The sequence below is a fragment of the Rana temporaria genome, chromosome 2 (assembly GCF_905171775.1).
Source record: "Rana temporaria chromosome 2, aRanTem1.1, whole genome shotgun sequence".
Classification (NCBI taxonomy): domain Eukaryota; kingdom Metazoa; phylum Chordata; class Amphibia; order Anura; family Ranidae; genus Rana; species Rana temporaria.
The window spans coordinates 367,887,099-367,905,293 of NC_053490.1; the positions used below are offsets into that span (position 1 = coordinate 367,887,099).

Consider the following 18,195-nt stretch of genomic DNA (forward strand, 5'->3'; position numbering starts at 1 on the left):
ATCCGGGCCATTGTGCACAGCGCTGGAACAAGATCGGCTCATGTAAGCTTTTGGAAGGGCTGCACCTAAAAGGTTTTATACCATTAGGCAGAGAGATACCCAAAATGGCGATTCATGATTTGCAGAGTCTGAACACAATACCTGTATCTGCTCAAAAGGAATTTCAAAACTGAAAGACTCGTTGAAATATGGATTCAATGTCTTTTTCTTCACTGTTGTTTTCTTCTTTTTAAGACGTTTTCCATTCTGCATCAAATGAATCTTTACATAGGGATCTAAAAATAAGAAAGTAAATATGAACAAAAATAATACTGTATACAAAAACGATTGACCATAGCAAGGCTGATTTATAGAAAGCACAGGACAAGGGCACAACATGAACATTCATTGGTAAGGCCTCATGCACACTGGATGTTTTTACAGATGCTGTTTTTGGCTTCAGACTTTTTTTTTCTACATTCAATAAATTCTCCAGCATATTATCCTAGGACACATAGGCTGTTATTAACGGTTTTTGACTGGGGTGTTCTTTGGCTGTAAAAAAAAGCCCACAACTAGTGGGTTTTAAAAGGCAGTTTTCAGCTGTAAAAACGCTCCAACGTCAAAAAACGCAGAAAAACACAATTGCAAAATATTGAAAAACTCACTGCAAAAGCTACTGGTGTTTTTATAACGTTATTATAACGTCCAGTGTGCATGAGGCCTAAATCTTCATACTAAAAATATGTCCCTTACTGAACTCTACCACATGAATTGCTTTCATGTTACTTTAGTATGTGAGCAAGCAAACACAACAGTAAACCCGCTACATCAGGGATATGCAATTAGCGGACCTCCAGCTGTTGCAAAACTACAAGTCCCATCATGCCTCTGCCTCGGGTGTCATGCTTGTGGCTGTCAGAGTCTTTCTATGCCTCACAAGACTTGTAGTTCTGCAACAGCTGGAGGTCCGCTAATTACATATCTCTGCGCTACAGTATCAACAGTGTTAAAATCCTCAGATTTTTCCGTCTTCATAAACTCACGGCAGATGCTTCCCCCCCTTGCAGGCCTCACATTAAGTATTTCCTAATCTAAAGGAAGCCAGTAAGTGTTGAAGGCTGCCAGCTGCTGGAAAAAAACTTCAGCTACCAGAAATTAGAAGCTGAAAAAAGGATGAGCTCAGCCACTAGAAGCCTCTAAAGGGCAGAAGCTGTTTTCCATGTAAATACACTTAATATGTAAAACAATAATATAGTTAAAAAATAAATTGGAATTAAAAAAAAAGGGGAGAGAAAATGCACACTGCAGTACATAACTGATTTCAATGATTACGAGAAGCTTGCAAAACTGAGCCCCAAGGTACTGCGACTAATTTCACATAACCACTACAGAATTATTCTGTATTATTCACATTTACTAGACTGTGCACTTTGCTAAGTGCGGTTGCACTTTGCAAGTACAGTTGCTCCAGAGCTTAGTAAATGAGGTAAAACTTGAAATTGCAAAAAATAAACAATCACGCGCAAGAAAAAAAAATAATGCATTTTTGCTTGCACATGATTGGATGATGGAAGTCAGCAGAGTTCTGCACTTTGCAAAGTGCACAGTCTATTTGCCCTTAGTAAATCACCCCCAATGTGACAACAACTCACTACCTGCTGCAGAGTTAATTATTAGATATGTGGGTTATGTTTTACCTCCAAGTGATTGGACGCTGGCAAACAGCAAAGCTTAAAATGTTGGTTACCCCAACATTTCTTATTCCTGTTATGTGCCTGCTGTACTATGTACTTGTGCGAGAAAGTAGCCTGTTCTCTTTGTACTGATTCATTTGTGTGAAATCTCTGGTGTTCCTGCTAGTCCTCCTGCTTTCCTATTAAAAACTGACCACACTAAGCAGGAGAACAGTGTGGTCAGTTCTCTAGGTATGCTGAGAACTCAGTGTGCTCTCCTCCAATTATTAGTCCTAACTTGTCCTGACATGCCCCTACTGCACAGCCTGGTACTGGGAAGGTCAGTGTGCTGCCGTTTCCCCTCCCACCCGCTCTTATGTAGCTGGGAACAGGGGGAAGGAGATCACTTAAACAAAAAAAAGAATATAATAAACATATACACACTGTATGTATATATTATATATATATATATATATATAAAAAAAGAGACAAAACTGGGGGCAGCAAATTTGTGAAAACCTGCAATGCCATGGCTAGGCCAAAGGGCTTGATGTCCAGGCCTAGAAATCTCCCAGATGGAGGAAAGCAACCGTTGACTGTACATATTCCATATTATGAACATATAAGGAACTTGATGAAGCGCTGTAGATGTAGAATGTGTCACAACATTGACATTTGGCGTGGGCACCTTGAACAGGTTGGAATTATAATAAAGGAATAACGCATCCAGTAGAGCAGTACAATACCGAATAGGTGCAACATCTCACATAAAATAAAGACAATCCAAAGTAGCATGGTAATATAATGCGAGATACAAAAATGCAAAGTATTCTGACATCAAGAAAACACAAATAAAATCTTAATTCCAAGAACAAGGAGGTAACTGTAGGAAATATGGCAGAGTTTGCTCAGGTGGATACTCCAATTTGTAGAGGAAAATATAGGCCCCAGAATTCGGAAAATAACAAAAAGGAACCCCTTTTGGTTCCAGATGAAGACTCTCCCAGTTCATCTATGCAGAAGTCAATACTTCAGGGAAGAGCTCCAGGTCCTTCTTGGCTAACGAACCAGACTAAAAGATAAATTTGTAAATGTATAGAAAACTGTCTAAAAGACAGAATTCAGAGAGCAGTGGTTAATGACTCTTATTCTGAATGGTCTAAGGTCATCTGTGGTGTACCCCAATGTTCAGTGCTGGGACCCTTACTTTTTAAAATCTTTATAAAATTATATATAGGTTTGGGATTAAAAGTAACATTTCTGTTTTTGCAGATGACACTAAGCTATGCAGTGGAATAACGTCCTTACAGGATGTCCCCGATTTACAAGCCAACCTTAATGCACCGTCTAACTGGGCAACTAAGTGGCAAATGAGGTTAAATGTTGATAAATGTAAAGTTATGCACTTGTGGGCCAAGAATGTGCATGCATCATACATACTGGGGCAGTACAACTAGGTGAGTCAATAGTGGAGAAGGATCTGGGGGTTTTGGTAGATCATAAGCTCAATAATAGCATGCAATGCCAAGCTGCGGTTTCCAAAGCGAGCAATGTCCTTTCTTGTATTGAGAGGTATGGACGCCAGAGACAGAGATATCATTTTGCCCCTGTACAAATCATTAGTAAGACCTCAGCTGGAATATGCAGTTCAGTTTTGGGCACCAGATCACAAAAAAGGATAATCAGGGAACTGGAGAAAGTGCAATGAAGGGCAACCAAACTGATAAGAGGCATGGAGGAGCTCCGCTATGAGGAAAGATTAGAGGAACTGAATCTATTCCCTCTTGAGAAGAGGAGATTAAGGGGGGAAATGACCACCATGTACAAATAAAAAGGGGTCCATATAGTGAACTTGGTGTTGAGTTATTCACTTTAAAAGGTCAACACTGAGGACAAGGGGGCACTCCTTGCTTTTAGAGGAAAAAAGACTTCATCTTTAAAATACAGAAAGGTTTCTTCACAGTAAGAGGTAAGAAAACATGGAATAGACTCTCTCCAGTGGTGGTTCTGGCAAACTCAGTAGATTGCTTTAAGATTCTTTCCTAAATGTACATAATTAAACAGGGTACTAACATTTATATGTAAAATTGATCCAGGGAAAATCTGATTGCCTCTCGGGGGAATTGGAGCATGCTTTGCTGGGGTTTTTCGCCTTCCTCTGGATCAACTGTGGGTGAAGGATTGTGTATGTGGAATTGTATTATAATTTGTTTTGGTTGAACTAGATGTCTTTTTTCAACCTGACTTACTTTAAAAGGCTCCAGCTTCTGCTGCCATACGCTGTGCCCATACCAGTAAAGCCCTCGATGGATGCAATGTAGGGTTACATGGCTGCAATGATGAAGAAGGTACTTAAAGTGGAACTAAAGTGTGTCTGAGATTGAGTACCAAAACTGAAAACACTGTTAAATTGATGTTTAACCCCTTTGCGCCTAAGGGTAAAACAAATCTTAATGCCTAAGCCCAATTTTGCAACTTTAATATAGTTACATAGTAGGTGAGGTTGAAAAAAGACACAAGTCCATCAAATCCAACCTGTTTGTGTGATTATATGTGTTGGTAAAACTGTACACATACTCTCAACTACTGTGCATCCAGGTGGATTATACCACACTTGTTCTGGACAAATTGGGCTTTCATTTGGTGGTAAATGGTAAGGAATATATCCTAATTTTTATTATCCAAGAAATACTGGCCCAAAATAGAAAATAAAAATAATTAAAAATGTAGCCGTATATTTCTTGTTACTACCATTACCTACCACCAAAGCACAAACCTAAATAAATTCTCCCGCTCCTGGAAATTGCAGCGATATCTCATATGTGTATGTTAGGCCGCGTACACACGGTCGGTCCAAACCGATGAAAACAGCCTGAAGTCCAGTTTCATCAGTCCAAACCGACCGTGTGTACGGCCCATCGGTCAAAAATTTTAGAACTTGCTTTAAAAATCGAACCGATGGATCGCTGCCCGATAGGTCCAAACCGATGGTTAGTACACAAAAGCATCGGTTCAAAACCTGCGCATGCTCAGAATCAAGTTGACGCATGCTTGGAAGCATTGAACTTCGTTTTTTTTCAGCACGTCGTGTGTTTTACGTCACCGCATTCTGACCTGATCGGTTTTTGAACTGATGGTGTGTACGCACATCAGACCATCAGGCCACTTCAGCGGTGAACCGATGAAAACGGTCCGTCGGACCATTCTCACCGGTTTGGATCGACAGTGTGTTGTTGTTTGTATCGGTAGTATAGCCCAGAAACAATAGTGCGCATTTTGTTTTATTTTTGTTTTTTATTCTACCTAACACACACTGACACTAACTGACACTAATAATAAAAAAACGAATTCAAAATAATATACTGAACCTGATCTTTGAACCACACACTAACCCTGGCACTGACCTAGACCAAACCTTGATCTAGATATTTTTGTAAAATTGTAGGTATTTTTGTATTTTTTATTATTATTTCTTTTTTTTTTCTACACACACACACACACACACACACACTTTCCCTCCCGTCCATTCACAGAGACAGAAAACAAGGGGGCGGGCTTCGCAGCAACAAATCACTGTCATAGCCAATCAGAGGCTATCACAACGATCAGGTGACCTGGAATCTGACATTCTGGGTCCTGATAGTTAGAATGGGGCCCGGGGCTCTCGGTGAGACCCCGGTCTCTGTGCTGAGAGCGCACCGTGTGGAGCACTCCCAGAACAAAAGCGAGATATGCAAATTTGCAGCACCATGGAAAAAAGCCCAGTCCAGAGGGGCTGCATAATTGGGTTAGATTGTTGCCAAAGGGTTAATGTTCAAGCAAACTCCCCCATCCATTGATGTCTCTATGCTTTATTTTGTTAAGAAATCACTTTGAAAAACGCTTCCCTAGCATTTGTAGCTGTGGCCATCTTGAGTAAAAGCAGATGATTCATGTAAGCATTGACTTTGTGGAAACCATCTGCCCTAGACTCATGCAGTCAGGAGGGTGTGCCTAGCTGAGAAAGCCCTTCCTCCACATGAAAAAACAAAAAATAAAATAAAAATCATTACATAACTTTGGCCTAGGCCATAAACCAGGAAGCAACTGTACAAGGTTTCACTTTTTGTGAAAATGGTTTTCTATCGGGTATGTTTGTTGCAAGAGTGAAGAGGTGGGCGTGTGTGGCAAAACACAGGCTGCCAGTAAATCTAAAGCTGGCTACACACTGTACAATTTTCTTTAGATTTTTTTCCCTTAAATTTACCAAAAACATATAAGGAGGTCAAACCTTAACAGTTTCAATTTGTATGCAATCAGGCAGGCCCATGCCCTACATGGTTTTGGTAAATCTTAAGGAAATCAAAAAACAAAAGTTGTATAGTGTGTATCCAGGTTAAGTCCACTCTGAGGCTCAGAAGTGCTGGGGAAAGCCCAGAGGAGTTGAAAGGAAGAGACGCTACATGGTTGGAAAAGCACTGCTGTATTGGGGCATGCAGGAGAGAAGCAGGATAGAAACCAGCTGCTGTCAGTGCAAACACGCCCCCCAGGTAACTTCATACGTCAAGGAGATGTAGATGCTGTTATGGAGTACGTGCCCGAACACAGCGGTCCGTTTCCAGAGCTGCAGCATCTTACCGCCTGACCTTGTCTCCAACACTCCTGAGCTTCAAAGTGGAGTCACCAGCAATCTTTGTACTGCTATACCCGCCCACCCCTTGATCCCTTTTGTGAGTGCATTTTCACACATTGAGCTCTTCTGTGCTGGATTCAAGTAGAAATCTATTCATCAAAGCAAAAATACCTCTCTCAGCAGAAAAAGACAGGTCCGTCACCTACAAGTGCTAGCAATAAAAACTGAGGCAATGCTGGGAGGGCTTATTGCTCACCTATTTTTCACTGTCCAATCACCTTGGGATGGGATATAATTCAATAGTCTAAGAAATAATTGTCCTGTGATGTTGGATTAAGGCCCCTTTTACATGAGTGTCATCCCGTTCAGTCATGATTTTCAAAGAAAAAACAGGCTCAGTTTACATCAGTTTTCATCCGTTTTTTTTAGATCCGCCCGTTGGCATCCTTAAAAACCATCGCTTACCCCCACTATCAGTGGGGGATCCGTGTCAAACAGCAGAGTTTAAACAAAAGAGCCAACATTAACAAATGCAAAAAAAAAAAAAGAAAACACAGCACGCAGTCCCGCCCCAACAGGCCATTTGGGCCTGGTATAAATGTTGGGGGGGTGAACGTATGCCAAAAATAAAATTGGTGTGAGGTCCCCACCAAAATCCATACCAGACCCTTATCTGGTGGGGACCTCACACTGCTTTTTCATTCTCAGTCTTTTGTTTACATTCTGCTGTCAGCGGGGATGGAACCCCCCTGCTAACAGCAGGGATGAGTCACTGGTTGTTAGGCTGCTGGCTCCTAACAACCAACGCAAAAATGGATGAATAAATAAAAAAACTTTCCGTTTAATTCCTTTTTTACTAGTTTACATTTACTTCCTTTTTTAAACGAAATAAAACTGAGACTTGTTCTGTTTAAAACAACAAACCTGAGTGGATACGGATGTAAACTGATGATCATCAATTTACATCCACTTACCAATAGGAATGCATTGCTGTCCATTTTCCATCTGTCGATGGATGGATCAAAAAACAGACAGATGTGAAATGGGCCTAAGAAAACTGAATAGCAATCAGTAAGGATCTCTGTCAGCTGCATGCAATCCATGTGTAGCTATATAGAGAAGTACTGTAGCCAGTTAAAAAAAAGCAACAAAACTCTACAGAAAGCAGTCCAAGAGATCTATAGCTGCTACAAAGTTACTGATATGAATCTGATTAAAACTCTGAGCTAATGCTTACCTGAAAGGCCACCCACATCCATCTTCTTGAGATTCTTGGCTTCCAAGATGCAGACTGTCAGTTTCCCAGCTGTTGGAACATATCGTAGGGAAATGCAGATATCACCCAGTTTCTCAGGCTGAAAGTAAAAGTGGAAACAAGGGTAAACATTTTTATTTTGCAGTTGTTTTGTCCCCCACATTCTCAGGACCATTATTTATTATGGTTGCATTTTGAAATCTACTGCCAATTTAGAAAGCTGACCCTTTATGTTGCTTACAAAGTTGTTTGTGGTTGACTGTGATAGCAAATTCTTTTTTATTTTACAAAAAGTTTTATTGAATTTTCGTAAATACAAAATGGAATACAATGCAGGCTCAGAACATCACAGCGTATGACACCAAAAGAAGCGAAGCTCTGCACAGTCAAAAATAAAGAGGAGGTGGGTACAAAGGTTGTGTACAAATTGCAGCAAAGGACACATACTACACTTTTGGGTATGAAGGCATGGAATTGATAAGCCCATGAGGAGTCTTCCATTCAACTGTTGATACTTGGTAACCTGAGTATTCAATAGGTTAAGGTGCGTGAGCAAAATATTGGTTTGGTTAGCTGAAAGAGAAAAGAAAAAAAGAAGAGAAAGAAAGGTGTGGACAAGTCAGGGTAGGGGTAAGGGGAAAGGCCATTGGTGGCAGCCGCCCGTCCAGCCATAGCAAGTGATTATAGGGAGAGAAGGAAGCAGCAATGCTCAGGTGATCCGACATGGTACAGCCATGGGCCCCAAAGCCTAAGGGGCCAGATTCACAAGCGAGATACGACGGCGTATCTACTGATACGCCGTTGTATCTCTGTTTCTAACTATGCGACTGATTCATACAATCAGTTACGCATAGCTAGCCCTAAGATCCGACAGGTGTAATTGAATTACACTGTCGGATCTTAAGGATGCAATTCTAGGCCGGCCGCTAGGTGGCGAGGCCATTGCGGCCGGCGTAGAATATGCAAATGAATACTTACGGCGATCCCCGAACGGCCCGTCGATCTAACTCTACGTCGTTTCCGCTGAGTTACGCCGCGTAAAACTAGGGCTGAGCCCTAGTTGTCTTAAGCCATGTTAAGTATGGCCGTCGTTCCCGCGTCGAAATTTAAAAATCAACGTCGTTTGCGCAAGACGTCCGTGAATGGCGCTGGACGCCATTTACGTTAACGTCTAAGCAAATGACGTCGGTGCGACGTCAGTTAGCGCAATGCACGTCGGGTAATTTACCCGACGGAGCATGCGCAGTATGTCCGGCGCGGGAGCGCGCCTAATTTAAATGGGACTCGCCCCATTCGATTGGGCCCGCCTTGCGCCGGACGGATTTAGGATACACCGCCGCAAATTTCCAGGTAAGTGCTTTGTGGATCGGGCACTAACTTGGGAAATTTGCGGCGGTGTAACTTAAATCGTTTAAGTTACGTTGCGCCCGGGCTACGTGAATCTGGCCCATGGTGCTTAGCATAGGCATCGGTGAGGATAGAAGTTAAACTCTCATGTATCATATTCCCCAGAAGACGTTGTGTAGCATATAAGTGCTCATGAAAGCACATGCGGGGGAAAAAAAGAGTTTGTGGAGTTCCCCTTTAAGAAGAAGGGTGTTGTATTTTTCCCTCTGGTGTGAAACAGGGGAGGGTGGGGAGAATATGTGGAGATGCGACCCTGTGTGACAGGTGCATGAGAGCAGTGTATGTCTGATTTTGGCAGGCATGCCAATTGCACACCTGTGGGCAGGCTTCATAATCCTCCCATGAAGAGAGCTCAGAGAAAAATGGTGCCTTTGGAGAGGATGTTAAATAGCTTGATGATGTGGAAAAGAAAGAGAACCTTCTTCGTGTTAGAAGTGCAGGACCTCAAAATGATCACCTCCACTCCCTGAACGGTGCCATGTAGAGGAAGATACCTATCTTGGGGGTTGGAGATTTGCTTGGCGCAGGCAACGTTTCTGTGGAAGGCTATCAAGCAGGGCTGGCCCTACCATGGGACCATGGTTCTAGGCGGCATTTAAGAGGGGCAGCATCCTGGACCAGTAAGCAGGAGCAGAACAGAGCCGATGCTGGTCGGCGGTGCGCTGTGCGCTGCCTCCTGCACTGGTTGCTAGAATAGCCTGCCGCTCGGCACCTAGCAACCAGTAATGCCAGCATTCAGAGCGCTCTGCCTCCGCGCCAATTGCTCCGCCCACCTCTTCCATCACCAGCGTGAGGGAAGGAAGGGTCTGAAGAGAGCTGCCTATGACAGTGTGAGCTGAGCCAAGGGCGGATCCAGGGGGGAGACGGCAACTGGTCAATTGCCCCCCCGAAAAAACAAATGGTGAGCAGGCTGTGCTGATGCCGACCCCTCATCAGCCGTTGCTGACAGGCTCTGTGAAGGGAGTCGAGGGACACAGGCAAAACCTGCAGCTGCGGGGTATTTCCACCCCTCCTTCTTGAGCCGAGCAGCTGGGAAACTAACCAGAGAGGATTATGGGACATATAGTCCACATGCCGAGCGGGAGGAGGGGAGAGGAGGACTGTGAGAACTTGAGAAGAGGAACCATGAGGCTGTCGGGTGGAGGGAGCCAGAGATAAAGTGCCAGTGATTTTACTAGGCAAGGTAAGAACTTAACTTGAGGGAGGGGGGCAGGGATGCAGGCTTCCATAGAGGTACAGGACTTTATTTACTGGCTGCTCCCACTTCCACTCTGTCCTCACCACCTGGCCGCTCCTACCCTGTCCTCCCCTCCACCTGGCCGCTCCGACTCTGTCCTCCCCTTAACCTGGCTGCTCCCATTCTGTCCTCCCCTCCATCTGGCTGCTCCCACTCTGTCCTTCCCACCTGGCCGCTCAAACCCTTCACCTGGCTGGCTCCCACTCTGTCCTCCCCTCCACCTGGCTGCTCCCACTCTGTCCTCCCCTCCACCTGGCTGCTCCTACCCTGTCCTCCCCTCCACCTGGCTGCTCCCACTCTGTCCTGTCCTCCACCTGGCTGCTCCCACCCTGTTCTCCCCACCACCTGGCTGCTCCCACCCTGTCCTCCCCTCCACCTGGCCGCTCCCACGCTGTCCTCCCCTCCACCTGGCCGCTCCCACGCTGTCCTCCCCTCCACCTGGCCGCTCCCACGCTGTCCTCCCCTCCACCTGGCCGCTCCCACGCTGTCCTCCCCTCCACCTGGCCGCTCCCACGCTGTCCTCCCCTCCACCTGGCCGCTCCCACGCTGTCCTCCCCTCCACCTGGTTGCTCCCACTCTGTCCTCCCCTCCACCTGGCCGCTCCCACGCTGTCCTCCCCTCCACCTGGCCGCTCCCACGCTGTCCTCCCCTCCACCTGGCCGCTCCCACGCTGTCCTCCCCTCCACCTGGCTGCTCCCACTCTGTCCTCCCCTCCACCTGGTTGCTCCCACTCTGTCCTCCCCTCCACCTGGCTGCTTCCACTCTGTCCTCCCCTCCACCTGGCTGCTCCCACGCTGTCCTCCCCTCCACCTGGCTGCGCCCACGCTGTCCTCCCCTCCACCTGGCTGCGCCCACGCTGTCCTCCCCTCCACCTGGCTGCGCCCACGCTGTCCTCCCCTCCACCTGGCTGCGCCCACGCTGTCCTCCCCTCCACCTGGCTGCGCCCACGCTGTCCTCCCCTCCACCTGGCTGCGCCCACGCTGTCCTCCCCTCCACCTGGCTGCGCCCACGCTGTCCTCCCCTCCACCTGGCTGCGCCCACGCTGTCCTCCCCTCCACCTGGCTGCGCCCACGCTGTCCTCCCCTCCACCTGGCTGCGCCCACGCTGTCCTCCCCCTCCAGGCTGTGCTGATGCCGACCCCTCATCAGCCGTTGCTGACAGGCTCTGTGAAGGGAGTCGAGGGACACAGGCAAAGCCGCAGCTGCGGGGTATTTCCACCCCTCCTTCTTGAGCCGAGCAGCTGGAAAACTAACCAGAGAGGATTATGGGACATATAGTCCACATGCCGAGCGGGAGGAGGGGAGAGGAGGACTGTGAGAACTTGAGAAGAGGAACCATGAGGCTGTCGGGTGGAGGGAGCCAGAGATAAAGTGCCAGTGATTTTACTAGGCAAGGTAAGAACTTAACTTGAGGGAGGGGGGCAGGGATGCAGGCTTCCATAGAGGTACAGGACTTTATTACTGGCTGCTCCCACTTCCACTCTGTCCTCACCACCTGGCCACTCCTACCCTGTCCTCCCCTCCACCTGGCCGCTCCGACTCTGTCCTCCCCTCCACCTGGCTGCTCCCACGCTGTCCTCCCCTCCACCTGGCTGCTCCCACGCTGTCCTCCCCTCCACCTGGCTGCTCCTACGCTGTCCTCCCCTCCACCTGGCTGCTCCCACGCTGTCCTCCCCTCCACCTGGCTGCTCCCACTCTGTCCTCCCCTCCACCTGGCTGCTCCCACCCTGTCCTCTCCTCCACCTGGCTGCTCCCACCCTGTCCTCCCCTCCACCTGGCTGCGCCCACGCTGTCCTCCCCTCCACCTGGCTGCGCCCACGCTGTCCTCCCCTCCACCTGGCTGCGCCCACGCTGTCCTCCCCTCCACCTGGCTGCGCCCACGCTGTCCTCCCCTCCACCTGGCTGCGCCCATGCTGTCCTCCGCTCCACCTGGCTGCGCCCACGCTGTCCTCCCCTCCACCTGGTTGCTCCCACGCTGTCCTCCCCTCCACCTGGCTGCTCCTACCCTGTCCTCCACTCCACCTGGCTGCTCCCACTCTGTCCTGTCCTCCACCTGGCTGCTCCCACCCTGTTCTCCCCACCACCTGGCTGCTCCCACCCTGTCCTCCCCTCCACCTGGCCGCTCCCACGCTGTCCTCCCCTCCACCTGGCCGCTCCCACGCTGTCCTCCCCTCCACCTGGCCGCTCCCACGCTGTCCTCCCCTCCACCTGGCCGCTCCCACGCTGTCCTCCCCTCCACCTGGCCGCTTCCACGCTGTCCTCCCCTCCACCTGGCCGCTCCCACGCTGTCCTCCCCTCCACCTGGCTGCTTCCACTCTGTCCTCCCCTCCACCTGGCTGCTCCCACCCTGTCCTCTCCTCCACCTGGCTGCTCCCACCCTGTCCTCCCCTCCACCTGGCTGCGCCCACGCTGTCCTCCCCTCCACCTGGCTGCGCCCACGCTGTCCTCCCCTCCACCTGGCTGCGCCCACGCTGTCCTCCCCTCCACCTGGCTGCGCCCATGCTGTCCTCCGCTCCACCTGGCTGCGCCCACGCTGTCCTCCCCTCCACCTGGTTGCTCCCACGCTGTCCTCCCCTCCACCTGGCTGCTCCTACCCTGTCCTCCCCTCCACCTGGCTGCTCCCACTCTGTCCTGTCCTCCACCTGGCTGCTCCCACCCTGTTCTCCCCACCACCTGGCTGCTCCCACCCTGTCCTCCCCTCCACCTGGCTGCGCCCATGCTGTCCTCCGCTCCACCTGGCTGCGCCCACGCTGTCCTCCCCTCCACCTGGTTGCTCCCACGCTGTCCTCCCCTCCACCTGGCTGCTCCTACCCTGTCCTCCACTCCACCTGGCTGCTCCCACTCTGTCCTGTCCTCCACCTGGCTGCTCCCACCCTGTTCTCCCCACCACCTGGCTGCTCCCACCCTGTCCTCCCCTCCACCTGGCTGCGCCCATGCTGTCCTCCGCTCCACCTGGCTGCGCCCACGCTGTCCTCCCCTCCACCTGGCTGCTCCCACTCTGTCCTCCCCTCCACCTGGCTGCTCCTACCCTGTCCTCCACTCCACCTGGCTGCTCCCACCCTGTTCTCCCCACCACCTGGCTGCTCCCACCCTGTTCTCCCCACCACCTGGCTGCTCCCACCCTGTCCTCCCCTCCACCTGGCCGCTCCCACGCTGTCCTCCCCTCCACCTGGCCGCTCCCACGCTGTCCTCCCCTCCACCTGGCCGCTCCCACGCTGTCCTCCCCTCCACCTGGCCGCTCCCACGCTGTCCTCCCCTCCACCTGGCCGCTCCCACGCTGTCCTCCCCTCCACCTGGCCGCTTCCACGCTGTCCTCCCCTCCACCTGGCCGCTCCCACGCTGTCCTCCCCTCCACCTGGCCGCTCCCACTCTGTCCTCCCCTCCACCTGGCCGCTCCCACGCTGTCCTCCCCTCCACCTGGCCGCTCCCACGCTGTCCTCCCCTCCACCTGGCCGCTCCCACGCTGTCCTCCCCTCCACCTGGCTGCTCCCACTCTGTCCTCCCCTCCACCTGGTTGCTCCCACTCTGTCCTCCCCTCCACCTGGCTGCTTCCACTCTGTCCTCCCCTCCACCTGGCTGCTCCCACGCTGTCCTCCCCTCCACCTGGCTGCGCCCACGCTGTCCTCCCCTCCACCTGGCTGCGCCCACGCTGTCCTCCCCTCCACCTGGCTGCGCCCACGCTGTCCTCCCCTCCACCTGGCTGCGCCCACGCTGTCCTCCCCTCCACCTGGCTGCGCCCACGCTGTCCTCCCCTCCACCTGGCTGCGCCCACGCTGTCCTCCCCTCCACCTGGCTGCGCCCACGCTGTCCTCCCCTCCACCTGGCTGCGCCCATGCTGTCCTCCCCTCCACCTGGCTGCGCCCACGCTGTCCTCCCCTCCACCTGGCTGCGCCCACGCTGTCCTCCCCCTCCAGGCTGTGCTGATGCCGACCCCTCATCAGCCGTTGCTGACAGGCTCTGTGAAGGGAGTCGAGGGACACAGGCAAAGCCGCAGCTGCGGGGTATTTCCACCCCTCCTTCTTGAGCCGAGCAGCTGGAAAACTAACCAGAGAGGATTATGGGACATATAGTCCACATGCCGAGCGGGAGGAGGGGAGAGGAGGACTGTGAGAACTTGAGAAGAGGAACCATGAGGCTGTCGGGTGGAGGGAGCCAGAGATAAAGTGCCAGTGATTTTACTAGGCAAGGTAAGAACTTAACTTGAGGGAGGGGGGCAGGGATGCAGGCTTCCATAGAGGTACAGGACTTTATTACTGGCTGCTCCCACTTCCACTCTGTCCTCACCACCTGGCCACTCCTACCCTGTCCTCCCCTCCACCTGGCCGCTCCGACTCTGTCCTCCCCTCCACCTGGCTGCTCCCACGCTGTCCTCCCCTCCACCTGGCTGCTCCCACGCTGTCCTCCCCTCCACCTGGCTGCTCCTACGCTGTCCTCCCCTCCACCTGGCTGCTCCCACGCTGTCCTCCCCTCCACCTGGCTGCTTCCACTCTGTCCTCCCCTCCACCTGGCTGCTCCCACCCTGTCCTCTCCTCCACCTGGCTGCTCCCACCCTGTCCTCCCCTCCACCTGGCTGCTCCCACCCTGTCCTCCCCTCCACCTGGCTGCGCCCACGCTGTCCTCCCCTCCACCTGGCTGCGCCCACGCTGTCCTCCCCTCCACCTGGCTGCGCCCACGCTGTCCTCCCCTCCACCTGGCTGCGCCCATGCTGTCCTCCGCTCCACCTGGCTGCGCCCACGCTGTCCTCCCCTCCACCTGGTTGCTCCCACGCTGTCCTCCCCTCCACCTGGCTGCTTCCACTCTGTCCTCCCCCACCACCTGGCTGCAATCACCAATACTTTTTCAAGAAACTGTGTATTTATATGTGTGTATATAATTATGAAATCTGGAGACGTCTCCCGCTGCCCCTATGCATGACTGCATTTCTGCATCTAAAAGACGACTGCCAATACTGTGCAGGCACGGGCAGTAATCATCTCTCACTGTCCTCCCTCACTCTGGGACAACAGGGACACTGTCACTGGCAATTGACAATCTGCATCTGGTGGCAGGCGACGGTGGCAAGTGATACGCTCAGGGCTCCCACTGATCCTGCATTATGGTGAGTTGAACTATTTATTTTTCGATCACAATGTAATAATAGAAATAATGTGCTTCAATCATCCTGACACCATAACAACCATGGTGCCGTGATGATTGAAGTGCCAACACCAGACATTGCTCCAACAAATTGCCCGCCAAATTTTTGGCAGTGCCCCTCCCGAGATTAGACTCTGAATCCGCCCCTGGCCTGAGCAGCCTCTGCCTATCTGAAAAACAAAAGTGGGTCAGGTTGGTAGTACAACTTCAAGTGGTTTCTCTCAATAAGATTTTTTTTATAAGGCACTCAAGCTGGATTGAATCTGATTGATCTTTGTATTGTTCACTCTGGGACACAGCAAGTGGCAATTCACTACGTGTGGTAGGTGACGTCGTGGCAGGTGACAATCCGCAATGTGTGGCAGGTGGCGTCGTGGCAAGTGACAATCCGCAATGTGTGGCAGGTGGCGTCGTGGCACGTGACAATCCGCATCTGGTAACAGGTGACGCAGCAAGTGACAATCCACATCTGAAGGCAGGCGATGTTGGCAAGTGACGAACTCGGGGGTCCCACTGATTCTGCATTATGAGGAGTTGAACTATTTCATATAACAATTTAATAATAGAAATAATGCGCTTCAATCATTCTTTTTTTGTAATACGGCACTGCGTCGATTTAACTGACAATTGCGCGGTCATGAAACATTGTACCCAAACAAAATTTACATCTCCCCCCCCCCCCACAAATTGAGCTTTCTTTTGGGGGAATTTGATCACTTCTGCAGTTTTTACACCCGGTTTCAAATTATTATGCAAATTCTATTTCAGTGTCACAAAGATTAAATATTTTGTTTTTCCGTTTAAGGCCCCTTTCACACTGGGGCGGTGATGGTAAAGCGCCGCCAAAAATAGCGGCGCTATACCGTCGGAATTGCCGCGGGATTCGGCCGCTAGCGGTGCGGTATTGCACCTCTGCAAAGGGCGGTATTGCCGCGGTTTCCTATTGTTTTAAATGGGAAGGAGCGGTATACACACCGCTCCTCTCACTGCTCCAAAGATGCTGCTTGCAGAAGTTTTTTTTCTCTCCTGCCAGCGCATCGCCTCATTGTGAAAGCCCTCGGGCTTTCACACTGAGATGGCTGGGCAGGAGTTTTTCAGGCGGTATAGCAGCGCTATTTTTAGCGCTGCAACGCCTGAAAAACTCCCCAGTGTGAAAGGGGCCTAACTCATGGATAGCATTGTGTCTCAGGGCTCTTTTGATCACTGAAAACAATCTCGGATACCTGTGATAATTACATTGCCAGGTGAGCCCAATTAAAAGGAAAAACTACTAAGGCTGGGTTCACACTACTACACTACTTTCATCCTACTTTGCTCTGTGTTCAATGTTTCCCTATGAGAGCGTCTTGTAGCGTCCTACACAAGTCGGTCCGACTTTGAAAATGCTCCCTGTACTACTTTTGGTCCTACATTGATCCTACTTCAGGCCCATTGAATATCATTGAAGTTGGACCAAAGTAGTATCCTGTTCATGAAAGTAGGATGGATGTAGGACCAATGTAGGATAAATGTAGGACCAATGTAGCAGAGCAAAGTAGGATGAAAGTAGTGTAGTAGTGTGAACCCAGCCTTAGGCTGGGTTCACACTTGTCCTACAAACGGTCCTACATTGGGAGCCTCATGTATAGGGTTGCCAACTCATCCCTTTAAAACAGAACACATATGAATTACACAGGTTCTGTGGCTGATTAAGGAGGTAATTAAACTCACTTGGTGCCTTATTTGCATTTAATTAGCCTCAGAACCTGTGTAATTCATATGTGTTCTGTTTTAAAGGGATGAGGTGGCAACTCTACTCATGTAGCATGACGTGTGAAAATCAATGTTTCCCTATGGGAGCCGTCTTAACTGGTCCTACACAAGTCGGTCCGACTTTGAAAATGCTCCCTGTACTACTTTTGGTCCTACATTGATCCTACTTCAACCCATTGAATATCATTGAAGTCGGACCAAAGTAGTATCCTGTTCATGAAAGTAGGATGGATGTAGGACCAATGTAGGATAAATGTAGGACCAATGTAGCAGAGCAAAGTAGGATGAAAGTAGTGTAGTAGTGTGAACCCAGCCTAAAGGAGGGTGTAACATTATTAAGCACAACACCATTTTCAAGCAAAATGGGGAAGAAAAAGGATCTCTGCTGCCAAAAAGAGTGAAATAGTTCAATGCCTTGGACGAGGTATGAAAACATTAGATATTTCAAAAAAACGTAAGCTTGATCCTCGCACTATTAAGAGATTTGTAGCGGATTCAGAGCACAGATGGGTTTTGTGCAGATAATGGCACATTGAGGAAGATTTCTGCCATATCTATGCATCACATCAAGAGAGCAGCTGCTAAAACACCAATAAATAGCATCAAATAGATATTTAAAGCTGCTGGTGCCTCTGAAGTCCCACGGACATCAAGGTGTAGAGTCCTCCAGAGTCTTGCAACTGTGCATAAACCTTCCACTTCCACCACTAACTTGCTCACAAGCAGAAACGGCTGCATTTGGCAGAAAAATACACGAAGACTAATTTTCAAGTCCTGTTCACTGATAAGTGCCGTGCAACCCTGGATGGTCCAGATGGATGGAGTAGTGGATGGTTGGTGGATGGCCACCCTGTTCCAACAAGGCTGCGACGTCAGCAAGGCGGTGGTGGAGTCATGTTTTGGCCCGGAATCACTCTCCTCTCCACTATCCCTTTCCCCCACTTTAATTCATTAGCCTGTTTGTCACGTTTTTGTCTTTTTTTGTTTGTGCACGTTATTTGTTCACCGTTCGGTAGATTCAAATAGATCTGCCTAAACTTGCGGCGGCGTAGCTTAGCCTGTTTAGGCTACGCCGCCGTAAGTTAGCTAGGCAAGTACATGATTCTCAATGTACTTGCCTGCTAATATACGGTGGCGTAACC

General features: G+C 50.0%; 1 protein-coding gene across 2 annotated transcripts in view; it reads right to left on the reverse strand.

The window, feature by feature from the left end:
- Nucleotides 1-18,195, reverse strand: part of LOC120927204 (synaptotagmin-2-like) — a 120,021-nt gene that overhangs the window by 6,515 nt on the left and 95,311 nt on the right. For both annotated transcript variants that reach the window (XM_040337718.1, XM_040337719.1), the window contains exons 7-8: nt 7,505-7,622; nt 142-275 (exon numbers count right to left, since the gene is read on the reverse strand). In XM_040337718.1, the coding sequence (XP_040193652.1) occupies nt 142-275; nt 7,505-7,622 (252 nt within the window). The remainder of the gene's footprint in view (nt 1-141; nt 276-7,504; nt 7,623-18,195) is intronic.